Raw genomic sequence first — 16,865 nt, 5'->3', positions numbered from 1 at the left:
TGTTCTTTTCCCATAGCTCGTATGGGGTGACTTCTTTATCTTTTGTGGGAACACGATTTAGGACATGACATGAAGTCAATAGCGCCTCCCCCCACCATGCCTTGGATAAACCAGCCGTGTCTAACATGGCGTTGACCAAGTCAGTCAGTGTGCGGTTTTTCCTCTCAGCAACCCTGTTTGACTGGGGCGAATAGGGAGGCGTCCTCTCATGGACTATGCCATGTTCCTCATAAAATGAATTAAACTCACTGGAGAAATATTCTCCACCGCGGTCAGACTGCAAACGTTTAATTTTCTTCTCAAGTTGATTGTCGACTTCAGCTTTATAGATCTTAAAATAATGCAATGCTTCATCCTTTGATTTTAATAAATACACATAACAGAATCTAGTCGCATCATCAATGAAAGTCATAAAGTAACGTTTTCCACCTTTGGTTAATACACCGTTCATCTCACAAAGATCAGAATGTATGAGCTCTAACGGTGCTAGGTTCCTCTCCTCAGCAGCCTTGTGAGGCTTGCGAGGCTACTTCGCTTGCACTTCGAACCTTTAGCCACAATGATTTTAGGGATTAAACTCAAATTTGCTAATCACGTCATGCAACCAAAATTAATGTGACAAAGTCGTGAATGCCAAAAATTAGACTCGTTATTAATAGAATTGACGCTGTTCACGACCTTATTACAAAAATCCGAAAGGGATAAGCGGAACAAGCCTCCACACTCATAACCTTTACCAATAAATTGTCCATACTTAGATACAATAACTTTATTGGACTCAAACACTAACTTAAATCCGTCCTTGCAAAGGAGGGATCCACTAACAAGATTCTTCTGAATGGAGGGCACATGATGCATGTTCCTCAGCTGCACGATCTTTCCCGAAGTAAACTTCAGATCCACCATGCCAACACCATGAACAGAAGCATCGGCGCCGTTCCCCATCGTCACTGAGGAGCTGACGGCCTGATATGAAGAAAACAAGGAAATATCAACACACACATGAATAGTTGCACCTGTATCGACCCACCAATCGGTGGACTGACATACAAAAAATATAGTAAATAAATTACCATACCCGCCTGCATCTTCATTGTTGCCAATGATAAAATTAGCAAACTTTTGCCGAATCTGTCCTCCTTTGCGCTCCTTGCAGTTACTCGCCCTGTGGCCGAGTCCTCCGCACACAAAGCAAGGATCCTTGTCCTTGTTGCCCCCTTTCTTCTTATTATTGAAAGTGGTAGTGTTCTTTGGACCAACATTGTTGAATGCCTTTCTCTTTCCCTTGTTGTTACTGTTGTTGTGGTTGTTCCTCTGAACCATGTTGACAGTGGACGTACCTTCTTGTGTGTTGCCTTTGGGGCCAGCATCTTTTACTCTCGCCTTCTCCTCAACATCAAGAGTCCTAATCAGGTTCTCCAGAGAGATTTCTTGTCTCTTGTGTTTTAGTGAAGTAGCAAAGTTCCTCCACGAGGGGGGAAGCTTGGCGATGATGCCCCCGCCGACAAACTTGTCGGGTAGTGGACACTTGAATTGTTCAAGTTCCTTAGCCATAGTCAGTAACTCATGAGTTTGTTCCACTACAGATCGGTTTGCAACCATCTTATAGTCAAAAAACTGCTCCATGACGTATAGCTCACTACCAGCGTCAGATGCGCCAAACTTAGCATCGAGCGCATCTCACAACTCTTTGGCATCCTGATAGTGCAGATAAGCATCAACGAGCTTATCTCCAAGCACATTACAAATCGCACCGACGACTACAACACAAGCCTCAACATACAACTGCTGAGGAGCAATTGTTTGAGTCTTCCCGTGTTGTACCGCCCACCATGCGCCCATAACCACGAGCCACATATGACATTTATAGTGCCATCTCTTAAAGTGCAGTCCAGTAAACATAAGTGGTTTCAATGCGACAACAAATTGAGACATCAAAAAATGCTTACACGAATAAGGTTTTTGGATTGTTAAATAATTAGGTAATTTCGATGAATATTTAATCCAGAAAAACAATGTGTAAAACAAGTAGCATATTATATCATGCAAACTAGACAAATTAAATAGCAACGCGCATCAATAAAACTCATCTAATTTCACGGCATGAATAATAGAACTATTAATCAAAATCAACAAGAAAGAGCAGATTACGTACGGTGCTGTACTCTTTTCTTGTGTTTGTTTGTTGAGGTCGGTGACGAGTCCGGCGGCGTCGATGTTCACGCCGGCAGCAGCAGCAGCCTTGACTACCTCCTGGGCAGCGGGCAGCGCCTGCGCTTGCGCCTGTGCAGCAGCAGTTGCCTGAGGTTGGAGTTGGGCAGCCTGCTGCTGTGTTTGGAGTTGGACAGCCTGTTGCTGCGGAGCTAGAGTGGCAGCCTGAGCCGCGGGATCTCTGAGGTCGTCGGCCATTGGTGATGAAGATGTCGACGAAACAGGGACGTGAAGAAGCGAGCAGTCGCGTGAGAACGTCCCCCAAAAACTTTATCGACCGTCTCCCGGTCAAGATCTCGAAGGTCCGACGATCTGTGCACGCAGTCGACGGGATGGAGTAGCAGTTGGCGGCGAACAGCCAGATTGAATTTTGGACGTGACGGCTAAGGTTGTGGCGTGGTACGTCCGGAGGCCGCAGTCGTCTTATTATATAGGCAGAGCGCGCGTGGGGGTTTCTATTACTCACTTGCTCAAGAGATGAGAACCAACATACCTTATATATTGTTCCAACCCCTAAACTAGTAAGGTGAGACTATTCTCACTTTCTCGTCTCACTAAGGTTTTTCAAGATTTTTCAGAAATTAATTTCAAATTAAAATTAGTACTTTGTCATGACCCAAAATTCCAACACATATCACATCCATCGATTGGTCGAAAGAGGGCCGGTGTGTTAAAAGGCGACACGTCAATTGGTGACCGAGGCTCCGTGCATATATATATGCACGCACGTCACCTCATCATTGGAGATGTCCGTAGTTGCACTGCACGGCAAAAGCTGACCGGGGGCGGGAGATGTTGGGCGTACTAGACTGAAGGGACAATCCCAGTAAAATACTCGATCGGCGGTTTATCGAGTCTAATCGTCTCTGCCTGGCCTTGTAGCAGCCGTGTCTTTGTGCCAATTTCGTGCATGGTGTGTCACATCAGGATTGGATATCGATTAGCCTAGCACCTAGCTAGATCCATTATTTTGGTGAGCAGGACCCAAGAATTAGATATTCAGGGGACAGGTAATTGTGTCCGTACTTCTTAATCATCCCCCACATGCGACTGTTCTACAGCTCCCCTCTGTTACTTCCGTGCTAAGTACTAGTTTATACAAAACATAGCAATATAATTGGACATTCAATCAAAATGATCTCGGAACCGATGCTAGCAGCCGCGGCCACGGACATGGCACCCAGTCCACACCGTCAGAGCACACGGTGGTGCAGTGCACGAGGAACGGTGGATAGCGCCGATCAGTCCTGGACCCTTTTGCTCGTCTCTTGCACGATAATCTAATCTGGCGCCGACGCGTATCGAGAGCGGTCACCGCAGGGAGGTGCTACGCGGTCAGTTGAGTCGGCGGCGGCGGCCTGAGAAGGCAGCGCTGTGAAAATAGAAAAAAGAAGGTTCGATAGAGTGTAAGGAGACACGAAAAATCAGAACATGCACGGAAATTGATGCACGGCGGACGACGACGAAGAAAACCTTCCTGCTTTTATTATTAAGGATAGACTCCACGGTCCAACAACAGGAGTCAGTTGATCAATCCTTTGACCACAAGTTACTTCATGAATATGTGACTAAGTGATCAAAATCATAGCCTATAAACAAATATATTTGAGTAGAAATATAATGAATATGAATCTATATCATATAATTATTTATTAATAAATAATTTATAGTAAACTAATACGTCTAGTATTGTTGGACCAGTACTCCAAAAGACCTCTCATCTCGTCATGTGTGCTTGTCGTATACAGCAGCCATCGTCATGTGCCGTTGGCAGCCCGTGTACGTCCCACACTGCTCCGTGCTGTCGAAGGGGGCTAATAATGTATTATACAGTAAATTCACCGACATTGCACTGCATGATTGCGCAGCGCAGTGAAAAGCTCAGAGGAGAGCCGTTGTTTGCGAATTTGTGAGGGAGAATCCATTGTACTACTCCGTACTAGAGTATTCCACACAGGGATTTTGGGAAAGAAAATCAGAAGCTATAGCTAGCTAGCTAGTACTGGTAGTGGATCGTACAGGTCCGTTCCTGCAGCCGTACCCATAAACGTCCTTGCTACTTGCTGCTGCTAGCTCTGTCGGGTTGTGTTCTTAATGACTTCCTTTTCTTAATTTGAGGCTGACATGGCAGGATTTCCAAGATCTGGAGAAACACGTTCAGCCTGCGCCCAGATCTGGAACTCGTTGGTACTGCATGGTGCGGAGAGGATAACACTGGTACTTAAGACTAATGGCCAACTGAAAACAGGCATCTGGTACGTACGATCAATCCATAAAGCAAACCACGATTTGCACTTGGCAGCTCATGTCATTGCAACCCAGCGTCGAAGGCGTCGACCCGCCAGAAGGAAAAAGTTCGTTCGGCCGGCACAAAGCACCATCGTCTGACGTCTGTACGTATTCAGCTCTAGTCTCACCAAGCATAAAACCGTGAAGAACACCGTCGACGGTAGGTAGAGGTGCTAGCTATAGGCGCTAGCGGAGAAAACAATACAACTCGTTTGTCAGCCCTCGTTTCATTTCATTTGGTGAAAATAAGTCTTTTGAGAGGATCTAATTTGGTTGAATTTGAATTTCAGATGCAAAAACAATTATGTCATCTCTAAAAAAAACTGTCTGACACAAAAATTTGTAGAATGAGAGACAAGTCCAAGGAAATAATTTCTTTTTGGAGAGGAACTTGGGTTTGGTATAGGTGCAACTCCACGAAAATTCAAATTGAAATCATGTACCCAATCATATGTGTCAGTCAAACAACTTGGTTCTTGAAATCCAAAATAGATATCAGGATTCTATGCCCAAATGATGGGAACCAAACGATTTCTTAAGGCTTCTCCATCTTGTTGGTGTCACTTTCCACAAGTAAACTACAAACAACCATCAACTCTAGCTTCGTCTCATGCAAATCTAACTTCCATTGTTTTTGGCTGCACCTCTATTCTTGCTCCTGTGTCGTTTTTTTACTCCAGGTCTTGCGTCTATGATGACGTGTCACGACGCATTTTGGTACCAAGTAATGTTATGTTATCGATGTTTTCTCTTCAACAACCGTACGTCCGACGTGGAGCAGTTCCTATGTTCCATCTCATGGCCGGAGAATGGTCGGATAGAAATTGGACACAGGAACGCGCTATGCACAACAATTTCGTCCGAACTTCGAAACGGAGACGCCGTTAATTCGGTCTTCCGCTTTGTGTTCTGGACTTCCGATGTCCGAAAAAAAAGGCATTGTGTTCCGGCGTGAGGTTTTTTCCTCTTCAAGACGAGGAGGAAAAAGTTCCATAATTCCTCATTGCAGTTTTACGTAATCGATTTGCAGCGTTTGAAAACCAAACATACAGGGGTGTACAACAAATCCGATGAATTACGTGCAGCATCAGCAAATTCTGGACCAAATTAAGATTACGTACCCGCCCATGAGAATTAACGTATCTTTGGCGCCCACTGTGGCGCGTGCATGTGTGGAATTGATTGACATCTAGCGTTGTTCGATCGAGATTTCGTGACCGGCGGGGTTTCCGCGTGTGCGATCATGGCTGGTAGGTGGCGGCACGTGGGAGGGGACGTCACATGCATGCAGCCGCCCCAACTAATCCCATGCAAAGCCTTGATACCGCCCGCCGTCCCTCGACCGTTTAGCTTTGTTAATTAATTAATTCGGACAAAACTTCACCAGAGCCGCTCCACGAGAATTTTTAGGCTACGTATAAACGGAGTATGTCCTCCACTGCTCGACGTGGATTTGCACGTCATTTATTTTCCGGACGGAGTTAGTAGACGAAGACCATGCACTAATATATCCTGATTAACCAATATATGCACCTTGCTACGTGCCCTCATTATATATCCAACCAAACGCCGCGCCGGACGACTCATCATTTTCTCCTTTCCTTGATCAGTTAACTAAGCAGCATGATCGCCATCACTCACCTCACATGCACGATCACATCACATGATCAAGCATGACCTCTCTATCGATCTATGATCCATCGTCCCAGTTGTAGTTTTGCCTCGCCCCCATGCCATGCACGCGTCCTTTCACCATCAACATGCGCACACAAATTAACATCGATCATAGCCATACGTGTCGCCAATATCATCCACGCATGCATACTCGAGCTAGCTAGCTACTCACTGTCTCAGTGTTCATGCACGGAAGGGGAGAGGCCAGGACGGACGACCACACGAGTACTGATCCCAATCCAACCACTGTAGGCGGCAGCCAGTAAGCAGGGCGCAGCAAATGCAGAAAAGAAGAAGGTCGACAAGAAAGCTGGACACAGGACACACGCTGCATGCATATGGAAGCTCCAGAGGGCCCGCCATGCAAGTAGTTGCTAGCTGCCGGGGAAGCCCATCAATATTGCATTAAAACGAAAAAGGGACACGGCGCGCGGCAGTGCAATACATGATTAATTAGGACGCAGGATTACGGCTATATCAACATGTTGATAGAGATATATTGTCACTACTTCACTACAGGTTAGAGCATGTATGGTTAATCTTCTATATCTAAGTAGAAGCAACCCACTACTAGATTTTTCTAAACATGCAAGGATGCCACATCATCATGTAATTAATTTGTTCACACATATTTAGTGAAAAAATCATATTTTGCACATGCATGCATATTACTTCCATCAACTATCCCCACTAAGTGAAAAATGTACAGTTTCATTATATTTTTCAATTTTGAATACTCTTCGTGTTAACTAAATTTTTTCGCAACAACATGCGGGACATCATCTAGTTAATGGAATGTGACATCCGCGGCTGTCTTAATTAAGCTTCGATACATTTGTGGTATTTGTCTATAATATTAGGTGATGCATGCTACAATGATATACTCCTATATATGGCGGCGTACGCGAAAGAAACTTTTTAATCTACTAATGGAGCAAATGAACAAGTTCTGAAAGGTGGGCAAATTAAGCAAATTCATTTTACAAAAGGCATAAGAGAACGAAAGAAAGCATGCATGTGTGGTGCATGTGGTGGATCATGGCTAGCTTGAGGGGACCAACAAGGGGTTGGAGATTAATCGGTGTCTGTGTGTGTGATCGATGCCACGAGGAGGTGGCACATGGTGGAGACACCACTTAGTACGTACGCCTATACCATGCATGGACATCCATCCATATACTCCAATCTTGCTGTCTGTTCCTGTCCTGTTATTCTTTCTCCGTAGATCATCAAGGAATAGTATGTATCATGTCAATGTCGAACCGTCGAGGTCAAGTTCTAATTTGTAGCTCCGCGCAAAAGCTAGCTAGTGCATGCTATTTCTCTAGCTCTGTTGTGTGATAACATTATTGATCCGATCCTTGGGTAGAATTAATTGATCCCTAGGAACGTGCTATAACTGAGTAACTAGCCTATATATATGTACAATACATGAATGCAGCACCGTACTTAAACACCCTTTGGATTTCTGTTCAACGGCCCACCGTTGGCCCTTGGTTTCTAAGAACGACCACCGGAGGGCGTCCACCAGAGCTATATTCTGGCGCAGTGATAGTGTCGTGGAGTAAGTCGATCGATCGAGTAACATCTTGACAACAAAAGGACTGGACCTCAAGGTGATTTTGGGAGGGCAGATTTATTCGTTGGAGTTACTACTATTATTTTTTTCCGGAGAATTATTCACTGGAGTTTTCCCTTAATCTTGGGTGGAATGGAGTTATAGTTAGAGTGACTGGCAGGTATATATGGTGGCATGCATGCACTACGGTTGCAAGTTGCTAACATTAAGAACCGCTCCAATTATCCAGAAGCTAGAGAACTGGAAACGCTCACCAAACACAGCACTAGTAGATCCGGAGGACGAAGGACCAGAGCTACTACGAGACAAGCTGCTGGCTGAGCCTAGCATGCACAAACCACAAGAGCTGCACGCATGGGGGCGCAAATTTATGTGGCGCAACGCGCGCATGCATAGATCTAAAGCAAACTTATAGCAAGCCAAATACGAGCCAATTGATCCTGCACTTTGTGGTCCACTGATCATACTAACGCTTTGTCTGCTGCGGGCCCGTACGTACCAAAATACTTTTTTTGGAAGAATTTTTTTGGGAAGAAAAATAACCAAAATAGTCAGCTTCTCTATCTGTTCTATAACCAATATACTCCTGGATTTTGTTAACCAAAAATGCCCAATGTTCTATAACCAATATACTCCTGGATATGTGTTATACTGCCGGAGATCTATAGGTCAAAACATTACTCCGATCCTACGCAATACACAACTCGATCGATTTATGATGTCTTCATGACTGATATGCAAGGGACACCCCTACCACAGAATTGCAACGCAGAGCAATTCCCCCTGAGCTTCCTGATGATTTCTCGTTGTAGCTCGACACAACACGAGAGGGGAGGCCGGTCAATGGGCCCAATAATGAACATGTAGAAAAAGTAAAGATAAAAACACAATCAAACCGAGAGGCGGCCGAGCCCACCGGAAAACCCTATGGGTCACGTCAGCACGTGGGGGCCGGTCCCGCCCGTCCCGTTTAATTTAACCGCCCGCCGGCCATGACTTTCGAGCGCAGCCGTTTAGTCCCAGTGGGTTTCAGTTTAATCCGGCCGGTGGCGGCCTACGGACCGAGTCCATGGCGCGCCTTCCTGCGCCGATCCCGATCCGTCCATCTGCATGCGCGCGAAGGTCCCCGGGAGCCGTCCGTACCTCGATCGGTGAAAAGGGTCTAAAAGCGCTGTTCATGAATCATGTTTTTTTCTTTCCTTGCGAGCTCGGTACTTTATGTCACGGTTTCATGATAAAAACAAGCGATTTTGTGGTTTTGCATGAATGTTTTTGATTATTGGGCAAGCAGTGTTTGAGTATAAATCTCGTTTGGGGATCCAAGCCCCTTTTGCCAACTTCGGAACCAAATGCGTTCTATATTTCATTTTTGCTATTTTTAAGACGACCGAGAAATAACTATTTCTAATTTCATGCTAACTCATTGGGATTCGTGCAAAAACAAAAGGTGAGAACAGTATTAATTGGATGGTCGTGATTGTCAATGAGAAATAATTATTTCTTAGACGACCGAGAAATAGGGGTACCATTCTCTTTGCAATCCATATATATTTACATGTAAAATCCTAAATTTTCTCTAAATATGAACCACATATTAGATCTTAGAAGCAAACCCACTGATCTCTCGTCTGCCCATTGTCTGCGTGTGACAGCTCAGCTTATCACCAACCTCCTCTTTTCGTGTTAGATATAGTATTTTCCATTGACAAATAACCATCGTTTTCAATTCGACCATGCGACACAACTCATTATAGAAAATGTGTTTTTTTTTGTTGCTCTCTTTTGCTCACTCCCACACCATTGAGGTTGGATGGGGCTGAGATCAACGGTTCACAAGCAATGAGCCTGTGGCTGTTTGCTGGGGTGAAACTTCATCTCCGTGCGGAGGGATGGCCCAACATTTTCAACAAAGTTGGTTAAATCATTTTTTTTTACTTAAAACAAAAACCTAGAGGTATACTCTTTCGTCGAAGGAAGGTGTACCCATCGTCGCCCTCCGCTCTTCCTACCATCTTTCACTCTTGCTAAGCTGCCTTGACGCCAAATTGCAAGTCATTTGACAGCACAAGAACGCGCGGGCCCACGTAGCAGCGAAACTTGGTCTACCAGTGAACCCCATGGGCCTATTCCAGGCAGCAAGCGTTCTTCGTTCTCCTCCCGCCACTTCACCTTGATCTAGCCAACAGCTGGTGCTAGCTGTTTCTCTCCTCTCGTCCATGTGACCTCCCCCTCTCTCTCCGCCAGTACTATTTCTCTCCGCGCAGCCCAAATCGAGTTGCTCCTCTCTCTCTCTCCTCTGTCCCTATCATTCCAAATTGCCCGATTTAGTTCAGTGACGAGCCGAAGGCACCCCCCCCCCCCCCCCCTTCCTCCTCCTTCTCGCCATCCATTCCGCCGTTGTTCGCGCTGCAGCGGCGGCGGCGGGCGGCGCGCGGCAGCAACATAAACGTGAGCTAAAACGTGGACCGCACAATCTCCGGCACCCCCAACCTACATTACCGCCGGAGCCCCCGGCGCTGCAAAGGTTTGGGCGTTGCGCCATCGATCGCACAGGCTCGCGGTTGCGGTCGGTTGATCGGTGCTTCCTCCGGCCATGGCGCAGCTGCCGCCCAAGATCCCCACCATGGCGCCGGCCTGGCCGGAGTTCGGGGGCGGGCACCACCACAGCGCCCGCCACCACCATCACCACCAGCGCAGCCCCTCCATGGGCGCCTTCCTCGCTGCGCCGTTGCCGCCTCTCCCGCTCCCGCCCCCGGCGCCGGCCGCGAACGGGGCGCAGCAGCAGCAGCAGCCGTCGTGGGTCGACGAGTTCCTAGACTTCTCGGCCGCCAAGCGCGGCGCGCACCGCCGCACCGTGAGCGACTCCGTCGCCTTCCTCGACGACGACAATGCCGGCGCCGGCGCGGCCGCGCACGAGTTCGAGCGCCTCGACGACGCCCAGCTCATGTCCATGTTCTCCGACGACCTCACGCCGCCGCCGCCGCCACAGCAGCCCGCGGCGCCGAGCGCGTCGTCGCCGTCCGATCACAACAGCAACATCAACGATGAGAAGCAGGACAACAAGGGCGGCGAAGCCGAGGAGGCGCAGAGCGGCTGCAATGGCGGCGGCGGCGGCTCGGCGGCGCCCTACTCACCCGCCACGGTCGATCCCAAGCGGGTCAAGAGGTGATTCCCCCCGCGCAATGCGCGTCTCCAAATGGCAGAATTCTCCCCAAAAATTTCTGAGCTTGTCGTGGCCGCATGAAACCCCGCAGGATCCTGGCGAACCGGCAGTCGGCGCAGCGGTCGCGTGTGCGCAAGCTGCAGTACATCTCGGAGCTGGAGCGCAGCGTCACGTCGCTCCAGGTACGTAGTACGGAGCTTCTGAATGCCCAATTTCGAGCTTAAAATTGCCCGACAGACACCGTGAATTTGCTTCCCCCGATCCAAACAGACGGAGGTGTCGGCGTTGTCACCGCGCGTCGCGTTCCTCGACCACCAACGCTCGCTGCTGACGCTGGGGAACAGCCACCTCAAGCAGCGCATCGCGGCGCTCGCGCAGGACAATATCTTCAAAGATGGTGACCGCCATTGCATTGCATAGCATTACATTGTCAACTCAATTATTATTCCTTGCTTCTACCAGCATCGCCAGTCATTGTCCGATGTCAGCTCACGCTGCAGCGGCCATGATGATGCTTGCTTTCTGGAAAGAGTATCTAACACTGACTGCATTTTTTGTGATCTGCTCAGCTCATCAGGAGGCACTGAAGAAGGAGATAGAGAGGCTGAGGCAAATCTACCAGCAACAGAGCCCGAAGAATGCGGAATCCCCAACGCCCGACGCCCCCCTGCAGGTCCGCAGCGACAACGGCTTGATAGCAAACGAAGGGACCGCCGGGCCTGCGCCCTGCCTGCCCTCGTGATCGAGATCCGGCTTGGACCGGAGGCGTCGGCCTCAGGACAACAAATCAAGTGTTGTCGCTGTTCTTCCTCTTGTCGTCTTCGTCGTCGTCGTTAGGATCGATCGGTCGATTTGGTGTGTTGGTTGGATTTGTTGCATTCTTTGGGGTGTGATGTATGTAACTCGATTTGTTCATTCCGGTTCCTTTTTTCTGTCCATTCTTGCATCCCTCTGATTCTTCTCTACTTCCCTGATTTGTGATTTTTTGTCCCGGCATTTTGGGCGAAGGTTGTAGCTAAGAATTGTAATTCAGTTTGGTTGAGGTCGAGTGTTCTCCGTCTGGCTGGTCCTGTATCTAATCAATCATCAAATGCATGCTTTTCTACATCTCGGTTTCTGCCTCTCCTTCTTTTTTACTACCTTTTTCTCTTCTGTTAACCTTTTGATCAACCGACGACCGATCATGATGAAGCTCGTATAAAGCAATCTTCGTGTCTTAACTTACCTCACTGTAAGATTATGTATAGCGACTTTGCAATTAAGCTGATTTATTACCGTGTCACATGCAAGGCGATTGGGCCCTGAATCGAACATGCAGGCATCTCATTCCTTGCTGTTCCGTCACAGGATTTTAAAACACAGCGACAGCGAGAGGTGGTGCTCGCCTTGATGCCTTCCTTTTGCTGCAAGGGATAGGCATGTTCCTCTGTGCCAAGCGCATGTGCGTGCCCCCGGTGTTGTGCCCGTATCCCCCGGTGCAAGTTACACCGCCACGGCAATAACACTGGTTTTGGGTCTTGCGTAGATACCCGGTATCCGGCTGTGTTGGTACGGTTGGTTCTTATCGTCAGCTTGCCCAAGAGGGGCAAACATTTTGGACTAGTCCCCAGGTACCCCATGCCATTTTGCCAGTAATGGATTGCGACTCATGTTCTGCCTTTGCCCAGTATAATGTAATACTCGCTCCGATCATAAACTGTTGTCGAAATATTACATTTATCCAGACGTTTTTTAATAATAAATGCATTCATATTTTTTTTAAGAAACACAGTACACTATGAGCATCTTCGGGAGACTGGTCCTCGTCCGGCACATCATCTTGAGATTGACGAAGTCAACATAGGTGAAAGCACAATGCCGGTTAGGTTCGGTTAGTTTCCACCACAAGGACCCAATCATCTGAGCTACGCTCAGTTCGCAGATACATTCATATTTGAGCAAACTAGCATGGTGTCCCGCGCAATCGCGCGGGAAATATCTTTAATACATATTTAATATTTTGATTAACGTAAACATATATATTGTTGTATTATTTCAAACGCCTAGCAAATAAATGATAGGTGTATGTGTCATCTGTATGTGCTATTTGATCAGTATGAAAACGAAATTGCATCTCAGATCATGAGCATGATTGTTGTTAGGAACGAAAATTAGTAAACCGCACTACATATATGCACTCAAGTAAAGTTCGAAGAGCGCTCGCTATATAGTCAGCTAAACAACATATGTGTTTTGAATATGACACAATATTGTTTATGTGGTTTTAGATCATAGCACATAATTTAAAGTTCACAACATGTTACTTGATCAATTTTTGCATCGAATTAATTGATCGTTGAGGTGATATTAGTTGTGTATTTCGATTAAAGTCCGGATCACGTGCGAGGCGATGGTCCTTACCTAAGGTGACTAATCATGTGTGGTATATAAATCACATATGTTCAAAACAAAAGGTTGGCAAGCCAAATTGGTCAATCACTTGATTGCGCCGATGGGTCATGTGTACGCCAAACTATATTAGTAGGTGAATTCTTTTTGCTGAAAATCATGATGTGAGATTAAATTTTTACGCAATTATGATATCGATACCTATATTTCCGTTTAGATCGTGAGCTAATCGTTTGGTTTTTGACTTTGTAGCGAAATATGATTAGTAAATGCTTTCTCATTTGTTATCTAGCCAGTCGCTCGTATGTGATGTTAATTAGTAGCCATAGATAAATTTAGATCATGTGTTGGAAGTAGAATTATAATTCTTTTAATACTTGTTAATAAATCTTGTTTACATAATATAGACTTTGGCAAATTGAGTGAGCTTCTTACTTAATATTCTCGTGATTCGTGGAAAGAACAATGAAAAATTTGTCATGATCGGCTAATGCAGAATATTGAGTTTAACACTATACATATAAATTTTGGGCTTAGTTAGCATTGGGCCTATGTGGGCCTCAAACCATTTTGATGTTTTGTTCCTAATCCATCAAATATGTCCTCTGACGGATCCAGAGCAAGAGGATATCTGGGTGCATCCATTACAAACCCTGATTATTCCACATTCCTTCACACAAATACTACTCCCTTTGGCCGGAATTACTTGTCAAAATATTACATGTATCTAGACGCGTTTTACACATAGATACATCCGTTTTTTATCAAATTTGAGACAAGTAATACGAGTCGGAGGGAGTACTATATTTCTATTTACTTTCTGTGATTTTTGTGGGACCTTACCTTCAGAGCTTTCAAGGAATATTTTATTCTTGTTGGACATAGAACTAAACCAAGTCTGAAAGAGGTCATGAGTGCTTGGGTGACTCTTTGTGATTCCCTTTCATGTTACCCTGTCTATAACCTTTGTACATACCATATTAAATCTATATAAAATGAGGGACTTCCCCACTGTTTTTTGTCAAAAAAAAATGTGGGACGTGGATCCGTCACGGGACATACCCAACGTAAATTCAAATGACGTGGATCGGTGTGAAGCCTTCTCTCGATACCCTCATATTGATTTTAGTTATGTAATAGATAGATAATAGATATGAAACGTAATTATATATAGATTTTAGTTTCTAATACTCTGTCTGATTCATAATAAGTATTTCAGATTTAGTACAACTTTGTACCAAGTTAGTACAAAATTTAAGAAAGTTTCTATGAATAGGAAGGAGAATTAGATTTCATGGCCGTATGAAAACTTGAAAAGTGAGCTTTGCTAATTCACCAAATAACCCGTAGTCCCAATTCGTGAGTGTAGTTAGTGAAAGCACTTAATTGCTCTCGACAAATGCCCGTAGTATTTTTTTTTTACATCATAATACATGTCCGTAGTTGCATATAGGCTGAGCAGTGAATTGATCGATGAAGCATGCATGCACATGCCTTGACTCGCCCGGCGATTCTCCTGAGCTCTCACCGATGGATGGGTTCAGCGCATGGACGTGACCGGTGGATGGGTTCAGGGCATGGACGGGTATGTATGGATGCAAACTGCACGTACCGCGTCTGTTTCAAAAATAAAATAAAATAAAAATAAAAAAACAAACTGCACGTACAGCGTTGGAGACTTGGAGTCCGTTAGGATTAAGATACACGTGACGTTAAATCCGGTTTACGTTTAAAAAAAATTGTGTGTCACGTAGATCCAACGGTTGTCTTTCTGTATATCTCAGATCTAACGACCATAATAATTCAGCTGATGTGGATCAACGTGGTGGTTCCTCTCGGTACCCCTCATATTGCTTTTAGTATATAATAAATTTGAGTGAAGAATTTAGAATAAGAGTAGCAGTTTAGCCTCTTTCTCGGAGGCTGGCTGGCCTGAGCTTGCTTATGTTCAATAGCCAGTATGTGTTCTTTTTCTTTTCCGAAGGTACATATGTACAGCACAAGTAGTGTAAACCGTATCGGAGATAGAAGGAATACGATGAAAACATAACGGACAGTTTCGTCTGTTATGGGAAAAAAGGGAAACGGAATTCAAGTCCAGAAACAGAAATTCATGTGACGAATGAAGATTTTCTTCAAGAAATAGAAACAGAGATGTTTTTTTTAGAATAAGAAACAGAGATGTAAACTGAATTTCCGTATACCGTGCAGAAACTTCTGTTTTTCTTATGCATCCCATAGTGGGTAGACAAATGGCCCAAAGGCCGAGGCCCAACTCTCCGGATCGAGCATTCGAGCCCCCTTTCTTCCCGGTCATGCACCGCCCCCTGGCTGCTGGCCTGTACCAGATCAACCGGCGTGCCTTCTCGCCAAGGCTGCGTCCGTTTTTATACGGGTTAATTGGATTTATACCACTCTCTATTTCACCGGTTGGAGATATGCCACTCTCTATTTCACCCAACAACCAATCTTCTATCCCCGAACCAACCCCGTCTACAGCCTCCAGATCCAGGCGTCCTCATTGCAATGGTGGCGGCAAACAACCTTGGCGCCAGCGGTAGGGGTGCCAAGCGTGACGATGTGGAGGATCTCCTCCAGAAACTCCAGATCGGCAATGAGAGCTTTAATGACCTCAACCTTGACGAAGAATCGGAAGATCTAACGATCAAGACGAAGTGGCTGGCGCTGGCCATGGTTCACTCTCCAAAAACGTTTAGCGTGACGGCCTTCCAGGATACCATGCGCTTTGCATGGAACCTGGCGAAGGAGGCTGAGGTCCAAGAACTTGGTGACAACCTCTTCATGCTGCAGATGTTCTGTCTTGGAGATTGGCAGCGTGTGATGGATGAAGGCCCCTGGAACTTCAAGAAGTTTGCGGTTGTGATCGTGGAGTATGATGGTGTAACGAAACCATCTCTGGTGGCTCTAGATCGCACGCCGTGGTGGATCCAGATCCATGATCTGCCGCCACAGTACAAGACCGAGAAGCTCATTCGGGCTCTTGCGAGTAAGGTCGGGGAGGTGATCAAGATCGATGAGACCCCAACCCGCGGGAACTATGTGAGGATCCGCGTCTGGTTGGTGGTGGCGAAGGTGCTAACCCAGTTATCGACGGTCATCAAGGACGGGCGACGCCAGGCGTTCAAGATCCGGTACGAAAAATTACCGAGGTTCTGCGCGGTCTGTGGTCATCTTGGCCACGGCCACCTGGAGTGTGGTGACAGCGTGCATCCGCCGGAGAGCCTAATATTCGAAGATTGGCTTGTTGCTGATCCAGTCTGGCGTCCTCGTCAGACGTCCCGGGGTGGACGTGGTAGGGGACGCGGAGATGGTCGAGCCCAGGAATATAGACCTGTCCCAAATTCCTATGATGCTGATGATGATGATGGCAATGAAGTCATGGACTATGAGATCAATGATCCAGCTAAGTCGGCACGCAAGCGGCTTGCCCTCGAGAAGTCGCAACCCAAATCCTCGGATGTTCCCATGCTGGCAGATGGTGCAGACGGAAGGTCAAGAGAGGAGCTGCTGGCAAGCAACCAGAGCACACCACAGAAAAAT

General features: G+C 46.4%; 1 protein-coding gene across 1 annotated transcript; it reads left to right on the top strand.

Moving 5' to 3' along the window:
• The first annotated feature begins 9,976 nt into the window (after positions 1-9,976).
• Positions 9,977-12,023, top strand: LOC100823451 (basic leucine zipper 2). The gene is made up of 4 exons (XM_014898327.2): positions 9,977-10,918; positions 11,008-11,098; positions 11,187-11,313; positions 11,486-12,023. The coding sequence occupies exons 1-4, from the start codon at positions 10,347-10,349 to the stop codon at positions 11,656-11,658; spliced, it is 963 nt and encodes a 320-aa protein (XP_014753813.1). The 5' UTR covers positions 9,977-10,346; the 3' UTR covers positions 11,659-12,023.
• Positions 12,024-16,865: the final 4,842 nt, after the last annotated feature.

This window comes from Brachypodium distachyon, chromosome 2 (genome assembly GCF_000005505.3).
Source record: "Brachypodium distachyon strain Bd21 chromosome 2, Brachypodium_distachyon_v3.0, whole genome shotgun sequence".
Classification (NCBI taxonomy): domain Eukaryota; kingdom Viridiplantae; phylum Streptophyta; class Magnoliopsida; order Poales; family Poaceae; genus Brachypodium; species Brachypodium distachyon.
This window is presented reverse-complemented; position numbering and strand designations above follow the sequence as displayed.

Excerpts from the sequence above, each read along its gene's own strand:
- LOC100823451 (XM_014898327.2), top strand. The coding sequence starts at position 10,347 with ATGGCGCAGCTGCCGCCCAAGATCCCCACCATGGCGCCGGCCTGGCCG. Across the intron at positions 11,099-11,186 it reads GCAGCGTCACGTCGCTCCAG|ACGGAGGTGTCGGCGTTGTC; the intron begins GTACGTAGTACG and ends CGATCCAAACAG. Across the intron at positions 11,314-11,485 it reads GGACAATATCTTCAAAGATG|CTCATCAGGAGGCACTGAAG; the intron begins GTGACCGCCATT and ends TGATCTGCTCAG.